Below are 22,020 nucleotides of genomic sequence, written 5' to 3' on the forward strand. Positions count from 1 at the left end.
AAAGGACCGCCTACCTAACTGACCCGTGCGTTCGGAGCCCTCTCTCCATAAGCGCGGCAGCCTAGCTGCACACGCCTGCGGCGGCTGCGTCCCGGGAGAGCGCGAACCCTTCTTCAGGCGGAGTCACTCCGGCCGGCGGCCAGGAAGGCCGAGCCGGGAGAGGCTCTCGTCCCGGAGTCTCGGGCCACACTGGGGAGGCAAGCGGGAAAGACCCGGAGCGGAGAACAGGGGCTTCCTTCTTCGGGCTGAGGCGGGACCCTCAGGAGCCAGGCCGGAAACTGTCTCCCGGAGACGGCGGCCAGGGCCCGGTGGCTCCCAGCCCGCCGCCCGGCTCCCTGCCGCAGGTGCCACCGCGCCCCGGGCGTCATAGCAACCGCGCTCGCCGCGCAGCCGCCAAGGCGCCCTTCCGGCGGGCGCCCGAGAAACGACGCGCTCCATTGGCTCCGGGGCGGCTCTGTCTGCGCTGACCGCTGTTGCGGCGCACACCATTGGCCTTGGGGCCGTGGGGCGGGGCTCCTCGGCAGGAACGAAGGAACGTCTCATTCCATTGGCTTTGTAGTAACCATGGTAACGCCGTGGCGCGCATTCGCACCTGAGGGGATACATTTAAAACGAAGAAACCGGGCTTGACTAGAATTTATCCCTAAGGCTGAAGACCTTTAGAAGTCCTAAGCACTAAAAATTCGGTTTAGGCGTACCGTATCCTCCACCTACGTAATGCAAAATAAAAAATTCTAAATTACACAAAATGTAACCTACGCTCGGTTTACATCATCTTCATTTAAACGCCCTTATTGCAAGACTCCAGGTAGTTCATCATAGCTGGATTTTACTCATGTTTACTCAGGCCCTTGCTTTGCTGGTACTCCAAACACCTACTTGCCTTTCTTAACTCTTATTCTAGTTCCACACAGGATCCTTCCCAAAGCTTTGCCGGTTCCGCGTGCATTATCTGGACGGATCTTACCCCTTACTTTCTAGAAGTGCTTCAATCTCTCCCTCTGGCACCAGAGCCCTTGCAAGTGTTTTATCCCTGATCTAAAATACTCACCACCATCACCTCCAGGCCACTTAACTCCTACTTATCAGTTCAAGTGTCACTTCCCCAGGGATACATTCCTTGGTCCTCCAGTCTAGATCAAGTTCCTTATTTACTCTCATTGACTCCTGTTTCATTTTCTTTTTTTACACACTCCACTTGCGGTTAAAACAAAAAACAAAACCTCTTGGAATTTTTACATGTGTAAATACTGTTTAAGTGTTCACGATGGAAACTAAACTGAATTGGAAAACACTTTAAATAATTCCATGTAGGGTAGTGGTGGTTGTTTTCAAGCATTAACAAAACAGGATAGGAAACAGTTCCCAAGGGAAGTAAGAATTATGGCAAAAACAAACCTTAGGATCACTTCTAGCTTTAACTCCATTTATCCTCATTGTACGTTCAAAGATGATAATGATAGTCATCATCCACATGAAGCTACAGATGTAGGGAAGAAAATCAGTCTTTCACTTCCTGCCCCTTCAGCACTGCAGCTACTGCTGACAGAGCTTGTTGCACTTGAGGTTTCACCTCAAGTTAATTCAAATTTTTTGTTCAATGGGACTGCTGCTTCCAGAACAGTCCTGATTGCTGCAGTTCTATTTCCTCTGCTCAAGGTTACCTGACTTCATTAATGAAGTATTTCAGTTCATCTTGGCACTTCTGTTCAAATCTTTTCAATTAAAATTTATTGTACCTCTATTATCCATCAGACACATCAGGCTACCCTTCCCAACTCACTCCATGAAATATCACAAATTGTATTTTAAATCAAATTTTTATGTGAAGTACAGTACCTGCTTCTACCTAGTTATTAATAGTAGTTTTTCACATTGCACTCTGGACCATCCTACAGGTCATTTAAGGGATTTTTCTGGACTACACTTCATGTGCGCTCCTAACCCAAAGCCCAGGACAGTGAGAGGAGCTTTGAGAACCTCAAGGATTCAGGGCTCGAACAGGGCACCCGAATAACACTGCCTTGCTAAGTGAGAAAAATAATTGCAATCATTTATTGAGTGTGCAGTTTTATTTAATCCTTGCAACAAATGGCATTATTTTGCAGAGATTTATTATCCCCATTTTATAGGTAAGGAAACTAAGTCACGTGTCTAAGTTTACAAAGCTAGTAGGTGGCACACCTGGAAGGGTCAAACCTGACTAAAATGACTCCAAAGCCAAAACTATTCACCACATTGTAATACTTCCCTCAGGGCAGAGGTCACCAATTGACCCCTGCCAGGCCCCAGGTGGAAGCCGGGTTAAATTTCCCTGTAAAGCAGTCCTAAAATATTCGAAAGCTAAATTGTTAACTCAAATATGAATTGAATCTAGGAAAAGATGCAAACGTAAACGTAGTGGGAAGCTCATCATTCTACAGGCAATCTATCTCCAGGGAGGTATTCTTCTCTCCTACTCCCATCTTTGATAAATTTCCAAAAAAACATCTTTTCCACTGTGTCGGCTTTTGGGCACACACTTTATTGCACTTAATTTTTTATATATCCATTTCCCAAACTAGACATGTTTATTCATCTTTTTAATCCTCAGGTCCTACCTCATAGTAGGCCTCAACAAACATTTGATCTTCAAAGCATGGCCATTCATGCATCCATAATCCTTTTTACAGTATGAAGGAGGTTGATTTTCAGGCCCCACATGTATATTTTGAGGAATATAATTCCCAATAAGCTCTTTTACTTAAAAGTGAGAAACGGCTCCTGTTCATTTTCAAAATCAAGTTGACATTTAGGTGTGTCAGGCGGTTCGGTCATAACTACTTTGCCTTTGTTTTCATTTTCAGTGAGTATGAAATGATCTTTAAAAGACAAATACCAAACCATATTCGCCTGCACACCACTCACTGCTTTTTTCCCCCTCATTTTCTCTGTCTTTATGAAAGCAAAGGATTTATTCTAGTTCTCACCAGCTGTGAGAGCCCTGGTCCACTGAAAAATTTTTGATCCTATAAGGACTTTTTACTTCAGTTTTTGTCATGTATAAAAGCTGTGTGTCGAGACTGAAGATCACCCACTATCTTCTCTTCTATCTCTATGCCTCTTTCTACTTCTTCTTCTGATAGCAATAACTTGGTTTCCGAGTCTTTGGTTATAATAACCACAAAGGACCGTCGTGACTCAAGGATATTAGCCACCACCACTTGATGTCGATAGATTTCCAAAGCATTCCGTGCACGCTCAATTACGATGGAGGGGTCAGTCTCCAACTTAAAGGAAATTATAAATGCTTTGGGAGCCCAGTCTTTAACCAAAGGAGAAAGCATTTTTGGCACCATCTTCATTGTTATCTGTATTGGAAAAAGAAAAGCTTAATAAGCAAACAAAGGTCACTACCTACCAGGTCAATCTCATGGGGAAACTAAGGAAGCAGGGACTCAGATTTTTGGCTACGTCAATTTAAGTGGGATTTCTCTTTATCAAACTTTTCAAAGCATATTAAATGCTTAGCTTAAAAGCCTTGGCTCTATAGTGTTCATCAGGATGCCTAATTTCAAGGCTTCATACATATTCTGGGGCAAACCATGTCTTATGAATCGGCCCTGGTCTGCCACCTTCATCACCATTAATAGAACTCTAAAGAACAGCATTACATTTTCTCACACATTCTCCTTTATTTTTTAAACTAAACCTTCAAATAAACAAATGCAAATAATCTATTCATGCAAATGGTACTTTGGCAGAAGCTCAAATAAAGTGGGCTTATAAATAGTTTTTAAACCTCTCAGCTTAAAATATTTCTTGCACTGACTGAATCCTTCCTTTTAAAAATCGTCACTTGTGGGGACGCCCGGTGGCACAACGGTTAGGTCGACGCACTCCGCTTCCACGGCCTGGAGTTCACAGGATTGGATCCCGGGCGCAGACCTATGCACCGCTCATCAAGCCATGCTGTGGCAGGCATCCCACATATAAAACAGAGGAAGATGGGCACAGGTGTTAGGCTTAGGGCCAATCTTTCTCAGCAAAAAAAAAAAATTGTCACTTGTAACACATCTTAGCATTGAAGAAACAGAACTAATGTTACTTTCACTTGGTCAAAACTCCTCTATACCATTCTTGATCCCTTCTAAGGGGAATGTTGAGATGTTCTGTGTACTTCCAAGACAGAACTAAAAAACACAGGATAAACTAAAGCTCTCAGAACTTAAAAAGTGTGAAATCACTAAGCTAATCATCAGGATTTCCCCTCAAAACGTTGGCAAGTGTGATAGGGATCATATACCCATCCTCCACTTTATTTTTCTCCTTAGCATTTATCACTAATATAGTATGCATTTGACTCATTTACTGTCTCCTCTACAGAGCATAAGCAAGGCAAGGGCACAGTACATGTTTTTTCACTGCCTTATCTCCAGGTCCTACAATATGCCTGGCATGTAGTACATCCTCCATAAATATCTGTTGAAGAAATGAACAAATGAACTATCCTACAAAATCAGCAAGTGCCCCACAGGTAGAGTTTCTCCTACTTAAATTCTACTCCCATCACCCAGTAAAGGACTAAGAATTCCCTTGGGTTCCAAGAAGCCAGATCATCTGAACATCTCAACCACACCACTAGCCTGCCCATCCCTCTTCCTTAAATCCCCATCCAATCTATCCCCAATCCCCACCCCCCAGAATTCACCTTTCATATGGATGCCAGATGTTCTCCTCAAATAAAAACTTTTATCTCATTCTCCTATTTATGTTTCCCTCGCTTCACAGGACAAAGTCCAAGCTTCTTAAGAAGGAATACAAAGTCTTCTATGAAGTAAGCTGTCTCTTCAGACTGTCCTCCACTCCCACCACTCTCCCTATTCTCCAGCCTTACCAACTTCAGTTCACAGCACACTGCCCATTTCCAAACTCTAATTGTGTAGCTCATCTGGAAAGCCCTTCCCTACTTTGTCTGGTATACCCTCTGCTCAAATTTTTTTTTTTTTTTGTGAGGAGGACTAGCCCTGAACTAACATCTGATGCCAATCCTCCCCTTTTTTCTTGAAGAAGAGTGGCACTGAGTTAACAGCCGTGCCCATCTTCCTCTACTTTATATGGGACGCCGCCACAGCATGGCTTACCAAGCAGTGCGTCCATGCGCGCCCGGAGTGGAACCCACCAATCCCGGACCGCCAAAGCCGAGGGCGCGCACTTAACCGCTTAGGCCACGGGGCCGGGCCCCCTCTGCTCATCTTTAAAGCCCAGTTCAAGTCATCTCCTCCAGAAAGCTTTTCTTGACTTCCCCAAGATTCACTCACCCCATGCTCTGACTTCGCTTTGTACGTACCTCTACTAGAGCATTTATCACTCTGTATTGTAATTATGTCTGTGTCCAGCTCCCTCACTAGATCGTGAGGTCCTTGAGGGAGGGCGGTGTCTTATTCATCTCTTTATGCCTAGTGCCTAGCACATACGGAACGCAGAAAGGCCATCTCCAGATCAAGAGGGAATTAACCCAAGATTGGTTATAGGGGATCAGATCTCTGGAAGAGAAGCGCCCATCACCTGCAGTGGGCCCCCAGATGACTGGATCTTGTGTTGAGGCATTTCAGAGACAGGAACATAGAAATCTGACACGGCTGCAGCCAGGTAAAACATCGCAGAAGGGCCTGCAAAGAGAAGCACAAGATGGAATAAATCAGAAAGGGGTATGGGATCAGCTCCTTTTGAACTCAGGTTCCCTAGCTGTGAGACCCGTGGTAATGAGGGGGTGGGGGATAACCGTCTGGGGAGAGAGGCTCTGCCTCTGGGCAACCGCTAGACTCCTAGGGCACGCACCTAGCGGATTGAGCGCCTGGGCCGCAGCCTGCAGCAGATGCAAATAGTCCGCCAAAGTGGTGAACTCTACGGCCAGGAAGGTGCCGGCAGCCGCAGCCTCCTGGTAGCTCCGCAGAGCCGCAGCGAAGCCCGGGAGTGCATTCTCCTCGGCCTCCAGGCTCAGCAAACCCGAAGGGCCTGGGCCGGAGGGCCGCAGGGCCGCCAGCCAGGTCTGGGGCGGGAAGCGGTGGGCAAAGGGGAAGGCGGACCGCGCGCGGTACAAGAACAGAACCCCGTAGCCCGCGGCCAGGAAGGCCTCGGCCGAGGCTGCACCGCGCCGCCCGCTGCTGAAGTTGTCCAGGAAGCGCACTGGCCGGGCTTCCAGTGGAACCTTGGTGCCTCCGGACGTCACCAACACCACTCGTCGGCCCTGCTCGCCCAACCTGGCGGCGAAGCGAGCCATAACCTCGGCCCAGCGCGCAGCACCGGCTGGCTGGGGGAACTCGGCGACCAGATCCACTTCCGCCATCAGTCCCGGGCACCCCTCGCGGCTGCGCACGCTCCAGGGCCGCCGGCGCCACGCCCCCTACCCCCACGCCTGTTCCACGCGCAGCCGCAGTAATGACGGGGAGGGTCGCTACCCTACGCTGGACGCCGGCGTCGGAGTTCTCGGCGTCTGGAAATGTGTGCTGACGCTGCTGCGCGGCCCTTCGAATTGACCCTGAGCCGACGGCAGTTCTCGGCTGTGCAGGCTTCTGGAAGGGTCTCGTCCCCTCCTGTTAGTTTCCTGGGCTGGGCAAAGAACTGGCCGTGTTTGACTTTTACCGGCCACCGTATAGGCATTTCCGGATTCCAGGGGACTTAGGCTGCCGGCCGTTTAACCTTTGAGACTTGTGGGCGGGGCTGTTTTTTGGGTTTTTGAACCCCACAAACACACTCTAGGGGTCAGTAGAGTCACGCCCCTCCCCCTTGCCCTTGAAATGATGGCAGTGAGGCGGCCCCGTGGTGGTCACGTGACGGCGACGTCCAGCGTGTCCTCGCCGGGCAACCGTCCTAGAGAGCGACCCGGCTGGCTGCGGGATGAGCGTGATCTACCCGCTGGCGGTGCCCAGGGGCCGCCGGCTCTGCTGCGAGGTGTGCGAAGCCCCCGCCGAGAGGGTGTGCGCGGCCTGCACAGTCACTTATTACTGGTAGGCCCGGAATCGTGGCGCCTGAGCGCTCACCTCCCTCCCTCTCTCCCGGTCACCGGTCTGGGCCTCGGTGCCTCGCGTGAGCCGTAGCCGAGGAATCAAGGTGGCTTCCACGCGGGTCCATAAGACTTCTCTGCCCTCGTCTGCCCCCTCCCCTGCTCACTCCTTCACTGTTCTACTGGAGGAAGTTTCTGGGGAAAACTGGGTACACCATGTCCCTCAAAGATCTAACATCCTAATGCGGAAGACAGATAAGTAAACAAACAGAAAACAAGATGATTTCAGAGAGTGATAAATGCTATAAAGACAAATGTGATGGGAGGTTGGGCAGACAGCCCGTCTCAGGGTAGACTGTTGATCTGAAGATCAAGTAGGAGCAGCCCGCCGTGGAAATGCTGGGGGAAGAGGGGCAATGTAGGCTGTGAGGGAGGAAGGACTGATGCGTTTGAGGAATAGAAATCAAGCTAGTTTGTCTAGTGCACAGCCACGATGGTGAGGGTATGGGCAGGGTAGTACAAGATGAGATCAGTTTTCATTTATTCAGCATAACAATCCCTGACCTTTGCTGCAGATTAGACTCTCTTTTGGGCCTGAGATAAAACATCTACGGGGCTGTCCCGGTGGCGCAAGCGCTGAAGTGCGTGCGCTCAGCTGCAGTGGCCCGGGGTTCGCGGGTTCGGATCCCAGGCGCGCACTCACGCACTGCTTGCCAGGCCATGCTGTGGCGGAGTCACATGTAAAGTAGAGGAAGTTGGGCACATGTTAACCCAGGGCCAGTCTTCCTCAGCAAAAAGAGGAGGATTGGCAGATGTTAGCTCAGGGCTGATCTTCCTCACACACACACACAAAAATCTAGATTGCTGATGTCCAGAAATCTACTAACTTGTTTTAAAAAGAAAGTCATTATAATACACCTTACGTGACAAGTGACAAGTACTATCACTCAGGATGTGCTATTCCCTGGGCCCTGTAAGGATGGAAGCGTGGTGACTGGGACAGTATCTGGAAAGGTTTCTCTGAAGAAGTCACATTTGAGCTGAGTCTTGAAAGGTCAGTAGGAACTTGCTAGGTGAAGGAACAAGGAAGAAGGAAGGGTAGGGCCCTCCTGGCGTCCAGGACTGCTTGGGTAAAGAGTGAAGAACCGAGTTTGTTCAGAGCTGGGTGGGGAAGATGGTAGTGGGGGGAGCAGTCGATTTTCACACTGCAGTTTGGGACCCATTAGCAGGTCATGAATAAACCACAACCAGCATTTTAAGAAAAAAATAGACTAGAATAGAAAGTATCAGAGTAATCCTACTTGAGTTGTTTCTTAAAACTTTTGTTTTAGTGTTTTATGTGGATATGTATGTTTGTACTGGTAAAATGTGTCTCTTACTATGGGTTGAGTCAAAAAAAGTTTGCACTCGTTGTGATAGGTGGTAGTAGAAATTTAAATCAAGAAGATTTGGCCCATTTTAGGGCCAAATGGTGACATAAGATCAAGGAGTTTGGAATTTATCCTGTGGAAGGCCATGATGGTTTTGACATGCTTTCGTTTGTGTTAAGGAAAGATGACAGGTGGCAGTGTGGAAGATAGATTGGAAGGTAGACAGTGAAGGCTGCATAACTGGTTAAGAACTTGTTGCGATGATCCCAGTGGAGAGTGAACTTACTGCCTCAGACTGAATTAGTTGTCCCTCCTCAGTGCTCTCATCGCACTTCATAGGTCCCCTATCTTAACACTTATGACCTGGATTGAAATCAATTGTTTTTTTTTCGTTTTTTTTTTTTTTTTGTGAGGAGGACCAGCCCTGAGCTAACATCCAATGCCAATCCTCCTCTTTTTTTGCTGAGGAAGACCGGCCCTGGGCTAACATCCATGCCCATCTTCCTCTGTTTTATATGGGACGCTGCCACAGCATGGCTTAACAAGCGGTGCGTCGTTGCGCAGCCGGGATCCGAACCGGCGAACCCCGGGCCGCCGCAGCGGAACGTGCGCACCCAACCGCTTGCACCACCCGGCCGGCCCCGAAATCAATTGTTTAATGGTCTGTATTCCTCACTAGGCCGTTTGCCCCACGAGGGCAGTGCCGGCATCGGTGTTTTCATTTCTGTTTCTTCATTGCACATAGAATACAATTCAGAACTTATAACAGAAACTACAAAGCCCTGGTTACCGCTCTACCTTCATTTCCCACCACACTCACCCCCTCTTTTCCTTGATGTAGTTGCAGAGGCTGTCTTTCAGTCCCAATTTGCTAAGTCCTTTCCTCCCTAGTTTCTTTGCCCAGGCTGTTCCCTCTGCTGGGAACCTCCCCTTCAACCACAAATCTTCTTAGCTCCCTGTCATCCTGCGGTTCTCAGAAATGTTATTTCTTCAAAGAGGTCTTTGTGGAAAACCCAATCTAAATACTCGTCTCTCATTTTTGTCTCACATTTTTCTTCACTTTTCCTGTACTTTTATATTTTTGTATTTACTTGTTAAATATGTGTGACTTTTACTAGGCCTAGTGCCCGCACATACCAGACACTCGATGATCATTTGTTGAATAAATGAACTTCTGAATGGATAATAAACCTATTAACTGGGGCAAGGAACACAGAGGGAGGAAGTGGTGGGTGACAGGTTGGATTAAGGACACAGAGTTTGAGGGGCCTTCAGGTTGCTTAGTAGAGATGGCCAATAAACAACTTTAAGTACAGGCCTGGCACTCGGGAGAGATTAGACCCCTTTGCCTGATATGAGCATCCACCTCTTCCCCTGTCCCCTTCATCCCTCCACCTCTTCCGCTGTCCCCTTCATCCCTCCACCTCTTCCCCTGTCCCCTTCATCCCTCCACGTCTTCCCTTGTCCCCTTCATCCCTCCACCTCTTCCCTGTCCCCTTCATCCCTCCACGTCTTCCCCTGTCCCCTTCATCCTACCCCTCTTCCCCTGTCCCTTCATCCCTCCACCTCTTCCCTTGTCCCCTTTATCCCTCCACCTCTTCCCCTGTCTCATTCATCCCTCCACCTCTTCCCTGTCCCCTTCATCCCTCCACCTCTTCCCTGTCCCCTTCATCCCTCCACCTCTTCCCCTGTCCCTTCATCCCTCCACCTCTTCCCTGTCTCATTCATCCCTCCACCTCTTCCCTGTCCCCTTCATCCCTCCACCTCTTCCCCTGTCCCCTTCATCCCTACACCTCTTCCCCTGTCCCCTTCATCCCTCCACCTCTTCCCCTGTCCCCTTCATCCCACCCCCTCTTCCCTGTCCCCTTCATCCCTACACCTCTTCCCCTGTCTCATTCATCCCTCCACCTCTTCCCCTGTCCCCTTCATCCCACCCCCTCTTCCCCTGTCCCCTTCATCCCACCCCCTCTTCCCCTGTCCCCTTCATCCCTCCAGCCAGAATTAATTCCTTTTTCCTCTCAACTCACTTTGCAGTTACTCTGTACTCTCAGACGACTCTTACTTCCCTTCTTCGTTTTAGTTGTTGGGGAGCATGTTGTCTCAATTTTATTCTGCTCCATTAATGCAGGATGTTATGTTGAATGTGTGTAGAAGAACTGTCATATGTATGCTGTCTTTTGATCTTTGTCACATCCATCTGTGTATACCCCATGGTCACCAGCAAAGTGTCTTGAAATGGTTGAAACTAAATATTTGATGAACGTACCTGAATAAATTATTATTTCCTATGCCCTATCCTCCATTATCTTCTTTCACTGCCTTTAATTCTCTTTAAGGTCTTCTCTTTTTTTCTCCATCTTTTCTCCAGATTTCTATATCCTTGTGTCCTAGAGATTTCAAGATTTTTCCATAAAATAAAACAGAAGTAATTGTTCTGTATCTCAAAAATGGGGACATTAATATCCTTTCCTCTCAGGATTTTCGTCATTGAATGTAAAGCATCCAGCACCATGCCTAGGACCAAGTTGGCACTCAATAAATATTTTTCTTCATCCCAAATTTAAAGAGCATGAAGAGCAGTCAATTTGAATTTATGAAAGTTTATTTTTTTGCAAAAGGATTTTTTTCCTGATTATAAATATAATTTATGCTCACTGCAGAAAACTAGAAATACAAAAAGTAAGGAAAAAAATCATCCATAAACTCATAACCTAGAGATTAATAACCTGACATTTTATGGGCCGGCCCCGTGGCTTAGCGGTTGAGTGCACGCGCTCCGCTGCTGGCGGCCCGGGTTTGGATCCCGGGTGTGCGCCGACGCACCGCTTCTCCGGCCATGCTGAGGCCGCGTCCCACATACAGCAATTAGAAGGATGTGCAGCTATGACATACAACTATCTACTGGGGCTTTGGGGGAAAAAAAAGGAGGAGGATTGGCAATAGATATTAGCTCAGAGCCGGTCTTCCTCAGCAAAAAGAGGAGGATTGGCATGGATGTTAGCTCAGGGCTGATCTTCCTCACACACACAAAAAAATAACCTGACATTTTGGTGAATTTCCTTATATTCTTTTCTTGTAAATACATTTATTTTATACACGCTGTGTAATCTGGTGCGTATCATTCTGTATTGGATTGTGAGAATGTTCCCAGGGAATAGAACATTTTTAAGAAACAGCAGTTTTATTAAAGCACACACTCAAAACTTACTGACAGGTAAAAGAGGCTTCAGTACCATAGGTTAGAAAATCATGGCATATGGATAAGAGTATTTTGCAATAATTTTTCCTTTTATTTAACATACGGGGCACAAATTAAAATGCCTTCACTAGGCAGGAAGAGAAAACAGTGAAGTGGTATTCAATAGTTAGAAACAGTAGGATCTGTGGTGAACTGGAGAATGAATGCCCTGCCTAAAGACATTCGAATTCAGTTTAAAAAATGTGATAATGGCCAAACAAAACATGTCTGGCTCACAAGCTACTTGATTGTGAGCCCTGGTTGAAAACATATTTTTCAGCTCTTTTATGCATGGCCCTGTGTTGAGTGTTAGGAGTGAGACAGGTGAATAAGAGAGCTCACGAATATATAAATAATGCTCACTTTATTTAGAAAGGCAAGATATGTCAAATGCTCTCAGTGGAACAAAAGTTCAGTCAGTTAAGTAAGTTAATATTTCCATTGCTCACACGATTATTCAACAAGCCCCTATTTGATAAATACCCTGTGGAACTCAACTACTTCTATATCCTGGCTTTTAAGTGCTTTTATTGATTTGTTTACAGTAATATTCTATCAAAAACACTTTTTAAAATGCTTTATGTCATTTCTGTAATAGCAGTCGCAGTTTATAAAGAAAATACTTTGTTGCGTTTCTATTGTCCCAGAAGGAAGGAAAGAGAGAGAGTGTTCGAACCCAGCTGTGTGTTCTCGGTGACTGCTTTGTGCTACAGCAGAGTCTAGTAGTTGCCACAGAGACTATATACCTCTCAAAGCCTAAAATATTTGCTATCTGGGCCTTCACAGAAAAACTTTGCTGACCCCTGCCCTAGGTTATTGTTATCTGTTTTGGAATATGTATAAGTGGAATGAAACAGTTAACTTTCTCACATTTAAGTAAAAATATGTAATTGGCAATAGAAATACAAAAACCCATGATTGTGGGCCAGCCCTGTGGCTTAGCGGTTAAGTGCGCGCGCTCCGCTACTGGTGGCCTGGTTTCAGATCCCAGGTGCGCACTGATGCACCGCTTCTCCGGTCATGCTGAGGCCACGTCCCACATACAGCAACTAGAAGGATGTGCAGCTGTGACATACAACTATCTACTGGGGCTTTGGGGGAAAAATAAAAAAAAAGAAAAATTTAAAAAAACCCATGATTGTGTGCATCCAACAACAGAGTGTCAGAATACATAAAGCAATAACAGTCACAAGTGACAGGAGAAATAAACTATTCAAGAATAATAGTTGGACCCTTTAATATCCCATTTTCAATAATAAATAGAACAGCTAGACACAAGATCAGCAGGAAATGTAAGATTTGAACAACACTGTAAACCAACTAGATCTAACAGACATCTGTAGAACACTACCCAACAACAGTAGAATATACATTCTTCTCAAGTGCATATGGAACATTCTCCAGGATAGACCATATGGTAGACTATAAAACAAGTCTCAATAGATTTATAAGGATTGAAATCATACAAAGTATTTTCTCTAACCACAATGGAATGAAATTAGTAATCAATAACAAGAAAATTTGGGAAATTTATGAATGTGTGGAAATAACACACTCTTAACAAATGGGTTAAAGAAGAAATCACAGGGGAAATTAGGAAATGCTTTGAGATTGTGGAGGAGGGGAAAATTCCCCCCTTCTTCTTCTGGTTCTTATGGCTGGTCAAATAATTAAAATGATATAAGGCAGGTTAACAGGAGAAAATCAAAGTTTAGTACGTGTGCACAGGGAATTCACAGCAGGAAGAAGAATTCCAGTGACAGGCAAAATGAGGTATATATGCCATTCTGGACTAAGGAGAAGGAAATAGAGATCTGGGACTTCAAATGGAAAGAAGGCAATTTATAGGGAGATGAAAAGAGTTAATGTCTGGTAAACAAACGTTTGCTGGGCCATCTAGAGACAATGGGACCCAGAGAGGACTTGGATCAAATGGGCCTTGCTAGGTTTCTCCCTGTCTACCACACCTAGTTCATATGATACTAGAGTTACCTGTGGTGATAGCTCCTTCCTGGGGCAGGCCCTTCTATCTAAAATTCTGTTAGGCGGTTTAGGGGAAGGTCAAAGGTTCTTCCTGAGCTTTTGGAGTCTTGATTGTTTTCAGCTTCTCTAGAGGTTTTCTGGGGCCCAGATGACTCACTAGGAGAAGAGGCAGAATGATGTTTTTCTTGTGGATATCATACCCTGTGCTCATCCATCTTCCATATTGGTCCACCAGGTGTTCACCTCAGCCGGAACAAAGACTAGTTCAGGTTCTTTTGCACTATCTAGATGTTGACATAACCAACAGTCAGATTGATTAGTTAGTGTGGCCAGGGTTTGGTAAACTGGTATAAGGAGGTGTTTGGTCTGTGCTTGACCTGTTGACAAAGACAGGAATAGTAAGAGTAGGACACAGACTGGAAAAGAGCCTGTAGTGGAAACTTAAAGAGGGGAAGTAGGGTGGGTAGAGACCAGCAGTTTCCAGTCAGCCTTCTAATAGATGATTTAAAAAATATTCGTTACTAAGAAAGGGTTATTTTTTTTAAGTGTGTGTATAGGGAGTTTTAAAAGCAGGAGGGGAGCTGGGGTGAAAGGTGAAAGCAAAGTTTCTTGATCCATGATGTTGGGAAAAGCTGTCTACTTTATGGTGCCAGCTGCTTCTGGGGCCTGGGAATTGGCCCTGGAAATCCTTAGTTTAAGGTCACCTGTGGAGACTGTCTCCCAATTGTCCTGTGTCCTTAAGAGGTGTGTACTAGGTCTATTTTGGCATGGCTTGCATGGATCCAGAAGAATTTCTCTTTTATTTTGATGTCAGTGTAGGTGGTCAGTGGTACTTTATAAGCTCCTTCCCAGGAAGGTGACGGCACGTGTTTTCTTCTAACCACCTTGAGCTCTCCTGGTAGAAAGAGATGGCAAGGCTTATCAGTTGGTGGGGGCCATGCCTCTTTTACCTGTTGACCATGTGCTTCAAGTATGCTAGTTAATTCTTGTATATAGCTAGTCATAGCATCAAATTGTTCACTTAAGTTCCTGTAGTGTTCACTTAACCCAGGAATGGAAGGTTTAGAGATGCCAGTAGGCATCAGGTGTCCAAAACTACTTTAAAAGGAGTCAATCCATGGGGGCCGGCCCCGTGGTGTAGTGGTTAAGTTCACACACTCCACTTTGGCAGCGCGGGATTCGTGGGTTCAGATCCCAGGTGCGGTGCTACACACCGGTCATCAAGCCACACTGGCAGCGTCCCACGTGCAAAGTGGAGGAAGATTGGCACAGATGTTAGCTCAGGGACAATCTTGCTCAAGCAAAAAGAGGAGGATTGGCAACAGATGTTAGCTCAGGGCCAATCTTCTCACCAAAAAAAAAAAGGGGTAGGGTCAATCCATGATCTTTATAAGGGCCAAGGGCACAGCTTCTGGCCATTTAAGTCCAGTTTCTTGACAGACCTTTTCTAAAGTCTTTTGTATGTCAAGATTTTTATGTTCTACTTGCCCTGATGATTGAGGATGTTATGGTGTATGAAGTTTTAATGAGTACCCCAGAGTTTTTGCAAGCAAGTGGTTTATGTCTGCTATAAAATTAGTTCCTTGGTCTGATTCAGTCCATAAAGGAATGCCAAAGCGAGGAATAACTTCAGTTACTAATTTCTTTACCACTGTTGTGGCATCGGCACGTCTAGTCAGACAGCATTCAGTCCATCCACTAATTGTGCTGACAGTAACCAGTACCCTTAGACAGTAGCCTAAGGCTGGGGGCAAATCTATAAAATTCATTTGGAGTGCCACAAAGGGCAGCGTGGGCCTAGGAGGACGTCCTGGGGTATATTGATTTCTCCCAGAAATCTGGTGAGATTTGCAAGTAGTGCACTGGGAAATAATTTGTTCAGAAATTTTGTGGATGCCAGGGCAAAACCAATTATCTTTTAGTTCCTTAACTATCCCCCTGCTGCACGTATGTCCCATTTGGTGGGAGATAAGTGCAAGCCAAAAAGCCAAAAGTAAGGAGGTACAGGAAGTCCATTTGGCCTAATGTATAATCCACCTGATCATTGTTTGGCACCCTTTTTTATCGAATTGTCCTTTTTAGATTGTGGGGCATTTGCCTGATACTTAATAATATGAGTCAGGCATTAAGGCAGGTTTAAAATTGGGTGGAAAAAGGATAAGGAGGTCTGTTTTGAGCTACATGTTTAGCAGCTCTGTCAGCTCTATCATTTCCTAAAGATAGAGCATCTGTCTCCTTAGTATGGGCTGAACAATGAACAATGGCAATTTTAGAAGAGATGTGAAAAGCTTGTAATAGGGCAGCAAATATATGCCCATTAGCAATAGAAGTACCTGCAGAAGTCAAAAATCCACGGATTTCTAAATTGTGCCAACAGCATGTCATACTCCAAAAACATATCTGAGGTCTGTGTAAATAGTGGCGGTTTTCCCTTTTGCTAAGGTGCAAGCTTTAGTAAGAGCTATGAGTGCAGCCCCTTGGTCTGATGTTACAGTGGGTACAGAATATGCCTCAAAAGTTTCATGAGGGGGAAAGTATGGCATAACCAGTTATTATGTTTCCACAGAAATTTCATTTACAGGCACCATCACAAAATAGTGGTAAGTCTGGGTTATCTAAAGGGATGTCTGAGAGATCCTCTTGTGGCTGTGAGACCAATTCTATAGTTGTAAGGCAGTCATGTGGAATAGAGTAAAGCTGTCCATTATCAGGGAGGGGTAATAAAGTAGCTGGATTTAAAGTGTTACACTAATGTGTGGTGACGGAAGAATTAGTCAAAAGAGCCTGCTCATAGGTGGTCTGTCGCTGTGTAGAGAGATGCTGCATCCCATGAACTTGTAAAATAGCAGACATAGCGTGGGGAACATAGAGATGAGTGGGAGAGCCTAACGTAAGAGTACTGGCTTTGTCAATCAGGGTGGCAGCTGCAGCCACGCACACAAGCATGGGGGCACACCTGATGCCACAGGGTCTAGGTGGCATGAGAAATATGCCATAGGACATATCTGAGAGGCAAAAGACGGTCCTAGATTACCTGTAGCAATCCCGTTATTTTCATGGCAGTATAGATGAAAAGGTTTGTCAAAATTAGGTAAGCCAAGAGCTGAAGGTGTGGACAAAGCAAATTTTAAGGCTTCGAAGGAGGTTAATGCCTGTGAAGGCCAGGAAATAGGCTCTGGGATGATATCATTCATTTGGGAGAGAGGGATGACTCAAGACATTTGGGGTCAGCTTTTGAATGCCTTGAGATACCTCATGTTCTAAGTAGGTACCAGTCGTTTGCACCCACTGAAGTTTAGCTCTGGAAGCTTTATGGCTTCGTTCAGCTGGTGCCTTCAGGAGAATGAGGGAGTCTGTAAGAGCTGCCTAGTTTGATTACGGGGTAGATGGCCATCAACATGCTGAGTGAGCGTGGAGCCTTAAGTAAAGACTACAGAATCTGTCAGCTTTAAGGACTTGGGAAAATATTGAGGGGGACTCAATATCCCTGAGGGATGTAAGTCCATGTTAACTGTCTCCTTTTAAATGTAAATGAGAAAAGAAATTGCAAGTCAGGGTGCAACAGGATTGAAAACAAAGCTGAGCAGAGGTCAACTACTGTGAACCAGGCTGCATCAGCAGGTATTGAGGTCAGGATGACAGCTGGATTAGGGACCACAGGATGCCGAGGAATTACAAAAGAGTTTATGGCTCTGAGGTCTTGTACAAATCTATAGATTTGGTTCCCGTCTGGGTCAAATTTGCCTTCTTTCTTCATTGGCAAGACTGGAGTGTTACATGGTGAGGAAGTAAAAACTAGTACACCCTATTGCAGAAGGGAGTCTATTATGGGTTCAATTCCTCGTTCTGCATCCCTGAAGAGAGGGTATTGGACTACTGATGGAAACGGTTTATTCTTTTTCCAAGTAATGTGCACGGGTTCTGCACTCAGTAATAATCCTACTTCATTTTCATATGTAGCCCAAAGACTAATTGGAACATCTTTTAAAGAGTCAACCTCTTCAGAAGGATTTAAATCAGGACAAGTTTCTAGCAAGGAAAGTAGGAGATTTGGGGTCTGATCTGAGAGCAGAAGGAGATAAAAACACCTTTCTCATTACAATTTATAGTGGCATTAAATTTACATAACAAATCTCTGCCAAAAAGGTTTGCTGGTGAACAGTTGGAGACTAGAAAGGCATAATGGGTTAAGAAGACCTAAAGACATTGGAGTGGGCTGAGATATGGGCAATGAAATAGGCTGCCCAGAGACTCCAACAGCTTGAATAGAATCAGAGGTGACATGTAGAGATAAATCCTCTGAATGGATAGTAGAGAAAGTCGCACTAGTGTCAATTAGAAAATCCAGTTCCCCATCCTCTATTTTAAGTTTAATGGTAGGCTCAGGGGTGCGACTGAGGACTGGCTGACATCATCATTTGAGGGGTGAATGCCCCTCAGGAGGAGAAAAATGAACCTTCTAGGGGTGCTGGGGCCGAGGGGGCTGCTTCTTAAACTTTCCCTTCTCTTAAGTGTGGGACAGTTTTTCCCCAAGGTCCTGGTTTCTTGCAATACCTGCAGTTGTCTGGAGGCAAATAGGGAAGCCTCTGAGTGGGCTTTAATTTACTCTCAGAGTCACATTTTTCTTCTCTAAAGATTCAGGTTGCAAAGCGAGAACGGTTGCTTTTAATTCTTTTTTTTCCTTCTGCTTTCCTGCAGACTATTTAAAAAGAACTGTACAGCAGCCTCCATTATCACACTTAACAGTTGCCCTGACCAACCAACCACACTATTTTGAATTTGTTTTTTAATATCAGGAAGAAAATTTCCTCCTAAAGCAGAAATTAGGAGATTCCTGTGCTCTGGGGCTTCCAGGTTTAATGCAGTGTGCCTTTGAAAAGTTTGCATAAAACATTCAACACAGGCCTTTGGATGTTCCCCTTCTTTCTGAGTGCATAATTCAATTTTTGATCAATTAACTTTTGGAGGAAATGCCTCTAAAATCGTTCCTATTAAACCTTGAATATCGGCCTCTAGCAGAGCTGTTTCCTAGTCACTTGCAGGAGGGCCTGGGAGAAGGTCTGGCGGTCTATTTCCCCTGTGAGAGGGATTTTCTTCAGGGGGCCATCTGGCCTGTTTGATAACTACTGTATAATCATGGGCTGGAAGAAACCCCTTAGCAGCCAGTCAGGATCTCTGTGAGTGGGGTTATGAATAGCCACTAATATTTCTAACTCCTCTCTAAATTTTGTAGGATCTTCTGACAATGGAGGCAGGAGGGTTTTATAATTTAATAAATTGGCTGCTCTCCAGGGGACATGAATTCTCTGCAGTGTAAGTCCAGGATACATCTATAATGGACACTGCATAGGAGTGCCTGAAGCTGACAGAGCCTGATTACAGAGCCCTGGACAGTAGGAGGGCTCATGAGGGACAGCAAAGTGAGCCTTCTGGCCCTTCCTGGCTGCTTCTGCTAAATTCACTTCCTGGCTTTCAGCATTTACCCAAGCGACCTGTAAGCCCCTGGCTTGGAGGTCAGACCTAAGTGCCCCCTGTAAGTCTTCTAAGAGGGAAGTTAAAATAGGCAGCTGGAGGTTTTCTGGAGAAGTTGGAGTTTTAGGATCTAAGGGAACTGGGTGAGGAGCTGAGTCTTGAGAGGGGGTGGATTTAAACCAGGAACCCAGAGATCCACAAGATCGTCTGGGGGGTCAGGGAGTTGGGGATAAAGGGGAGTACAGGAAGGAAGAGAAGGGGAATTTTTGTTAGATTTGTTTTTAATCTTTGTTCTGAGTCTGACTTCTGTTCTTTCATTTTATTAAGGGATTACCTGAGGCTAGCTGTTATACTGTTCTTGGGTTTTCTTTTCAATTTGATACTCCCATAAGTACCAATAAGGCAGCTGCTTGTGATGAAGGCTCTCTAAAATATTTTTTAAATACAGAAATTTTTCCAATTCAAAAGATCCATTGTCTGGCCATTGATGAGAAGGATCCTCATTTGTATATTTATCCCAATAGCAATTCAATCCAGTAAGCCTTATGGAAAGACCCAGTGGTAACTTTCCGGGCTTAGAATAAATCTTTACCGTGGATGCAAGAGGAGTCCCTGGAGAGGGCACAGATGATGTAGCCCCCATGATCCAAAAAGTTCACTCCCAAAAATAGTCAGAGAAAGCAAAGACCTTTGTTGCACAGGCAGTAAGGATGGTATACTGAAAATGGTGTCTCCAGTCTCCCATGCGCGCATGAGACACCTCCAGTCACAGACCCACTAATCTGTGACACTGGGCAGGTGCTACTGGACTGGGATTTTTCCAGCACTAACAAGCAACGAAGGGTGAGACAACAAAGGCCCCTTATGGATGGGGACCCTTTATGACAAACTCCCCTGAGAGTGGCACAGCCAGACAAAGAGCATGCTGTTTGTGATTTTGTGTCTTGGAACCCCAGTCTATTCAACTAGCCACCAAGGTGCACTCTGGTAAATGCACCTTCTGGGTAGCGGAGACCAGAGAGAATATTCTCACTGGTCAAAAAGCCGAGCTCTCAGGACAGAACAAGAAAGAAGGAAAAGCCTCATCTGGTTTTTCTTATATGCACATTACCAGCTTTAGCTAAGCCTTGAGTCTCTCTTTTTTTTTTTTTTAACTTTATTTATTTATTTTCCCCCCCAAAGCCCCAGTAGATAGTTGTATGTCATAGCTGCACATCCTTCTAGTTGCTGTATGTGGGACTCGGCCTCAGCATGACCAGAGAAGCGGTGCGTCCGTGCGCGCTCGGGATCCGAACCCGGGCCACTGGCAGCAAAGCGCACGCACTTAACCGCTAAGCCACGGGGCCAGCCCAGCCTTGAATATCTTGGAGCCAAGCTAATACCTAAGAGGGATGTGCCATGGGGTTGAGGATTGTGTGTGTTTTACAGAGTACTTCGTTGCATGGAAATTTTCTTGAGGTTGCAGGTGACCTAAGTGTTGATCTAACCCATTCCATGACCAATTTACCCTATCATGGGAGCCTTCTTGATGTGGCGAGCACCCTAATGGCTCTTCAGTGTTTGACCCTTGTCCGCCAATTTTGTGGCTTTGGCTCCAAGATGTCCCTTAGCAATAGCTTGTTTGTTTTTTTTTTTGTGAGGAAGATCAGCCCTGAGCTAACATCCATGCCAGTCCTCCTCTTTTTGCTGAGGAAGACGGGCCCTGAGCTAACATCCGTGCTGATCTTCCTCCAGTTTATGTGGGACGCTGCCACAGCATGGCCTGACAAGTGGTGCGTTGGTGCGCGCTCTGGATCCGAACCCGGGCCGCCAGCAGCGGAGCGTGCGCACATAACTGCTACGCCATGGAGCTGGCCCCCCTTAGCAATAGCTTTTACCTCATGTGCATATTAACCCACATCAAAGTTTATCTAAATAGACACCAGTCTGGTGAGACCCACAAACTCACCAGTCTCTAGAGGCAGCTCAGACAGCAGGCTTATAGGGCTTAGGTTTGTGTCCTACACTATGGTATTTCCTTCTTATGACAAATGACACAAAAGACAGAGATAAAGAAAGAAAACAGTGACTACCTCTGCGAGGAAAGGGATCAATAAAGCCAAGAGTATTTTACCAAATTTACCAGAGTCACTAAAAGCCTAAGAAACGAGTTTCACAAGTATTTTCTTCTGCTAATCTAGATATAGAATGAGAGAGAAAAAAAATTCTCACCACTTGCTTCCACCAGACCTCGCAGATAGAGATTCTGGGAGGCTGACGTGGTAAGAAATGTTAATTCTTGCATCTTGTCAGATGACCCAGGATCTCTTCATCTGCAGTAGTCCTAGGGAGAAGGCAGTTCTTTCAGCCAGAGAACGCAGTTTTTTTCAGCCAGTGAAGATCTTGCCAACCAGTGAGTATCCTGCCAACTATGCCAAAAATGTGGGGAAGGGGAAAATTCCCCCCCTTCTCCTTCTGGCTCTTATGGCTTGTTGAATAATTAAAATGATGTAAAGCAGGTTAACAGGAGAAAATCAAACAAAGTTTAATACATGCACATGGGGAATTCACATAGGCATGAAGAGTTCCAATGACAGTCAGGCAAAATGAGGTATATATGTCATTCTGGACTAAGGCAAAATGAGGTATATATGTCATTCTGGACTAAGGAGAAGGAGATAGAGGTCTGGGACTTCAAAGGGAAAGAAGGCAATTTATAGGGAGATGAAAAGAGTTAATGTTTGGTAAACAGATGTTTTCTGGGCCATCTAGAGACAATGGGACCCAGAGAGGACTTTGATCAAATGGGCCTTGCTAGATTCCTCCCTGTCTACCACACCTACTTCATTAGATACTAGAATTATCTATGGTGATAGTTCTTTCCTAGGACAGGCCCTTCTATCTAAAATTCTTTTAGCTGGGCCGGCCGCGTGGCTTAGCGGTTAGGTGCTCGCACTCCGCTGCTGGCGACCCGGGTTCGGATCCCGGGCGCG

General features: G+C 45.7%; 2 protein-coding genes across 8 annotated transcripts in view; one reads left to right on the forward strand and one right to left on the reverse strand.

The window, feature by feature from the left end:
- Positions 1-438: 438 nt before the first annotated feature.
- PPCS (phosphopantothenoylcysteine synthetase) lies at positions 439-6,561 on the reverse strand. 4 transcript variants are annotated; one of them, XM_087446147.1, is made up of 3 exons: positions 6,441-6,561; positions 5,548-5,651; positions 442-3,350 (listed from the first exon to the last, which is right to left on the reverse strand). In XM_087446147.1, exons 2-3 carry the CDS (start codon positions 5,638-5,640, stop codon positions 3,027-3,029), a joined length of 417 nt encoding a protein of 138 aa, XP_087302273.1. In that variant the 5' UTR covers positions 5,641-5,651; positions 6,441-6,561; the 3' UTR covers positions 442-3,026. The 4 variants fall into 4 exon arrangements, with proteins under 4 accessions (XP_014652863.1, XP_087302273.1, XP_014652862.1 ...); XM_014797376.2 differs by lacking the exon at positions 6,441-6,561 and adding an exon at positions 6,243-6,343; XM_004443132.3 differs by lacking the exon at positions 6,441-6,561 and adding an exon at positions 5,821-6,356 and having other exon boundaries at positions 450-3,350.
- Positions 6,562-6,619: 58 nt separating this feature from the next.
- ZMYND12 (zinc finger MYND-type containing 12) overlaps positions 6,620-22,020 on the forward strand; it is a 33,803-nt gene continuing 18,402 nt past the window's right edge. For 2 of the 4 annotated variants that reach the window (XM_004443130.3, XM_087446143.1), the window contains exon 1: positions 6,831-6,989. In XM_004443130.3, coding sequence (XP_004443187.1) covers positions 6,880-6,989 — 110 coding nt within the window. In that variant the 5' untranslated portion in view covers positions 6,831-6,879. Of the gene's footprint in view, positions 6,990-22,020 lie in introns of all 4 variants that reach the window. The other 2 variants (XM_087446144.1, XM_087446145.1) reach the window with 2 other exon arrangements.

The sequence above is a fragment of the Ceratotherium simum genome, chromosome 22 (assembly GCF_057802395.1).
Source record: "Ceratotherium simum simum isolate JZ-2026a chromosome 22, ASM5780239v1, whole genome shotgun sequence".
NCBI classification, from domain to species: Eukaryota; Metazoa; Chordata; class Mammalia; order Perissodactyla; family Rhinocerotidae; genus Ceratotherium; species Ceratotherium simum.

Excerpts from the sequence above, each read along its gene's own strand:
- PPCS (XM_004443132.3), bottom strand. The coding sequence starts at position 6,328 with ATGGCGGAAGTGGATCTGGTCGCCGAGTTCCCCCAGCCAGCCGGTGCT. Across the intron at positions 5,652-5,820 it reads CCAGGCGCTCAATCCGCTAG|GCCCTTCTGCGATGTTTTAC; the intron begins GTGCGTGCCCTA and ends TTCTCTTTGCAG. Across the intron at positions 3,351-5,547 it reads CATCTGGGGGCCCACTGCAG|ATAACAATGAAGATGGTGCC; the intron begins GTGATGGGCGCT and ends TTTCCAATACAG.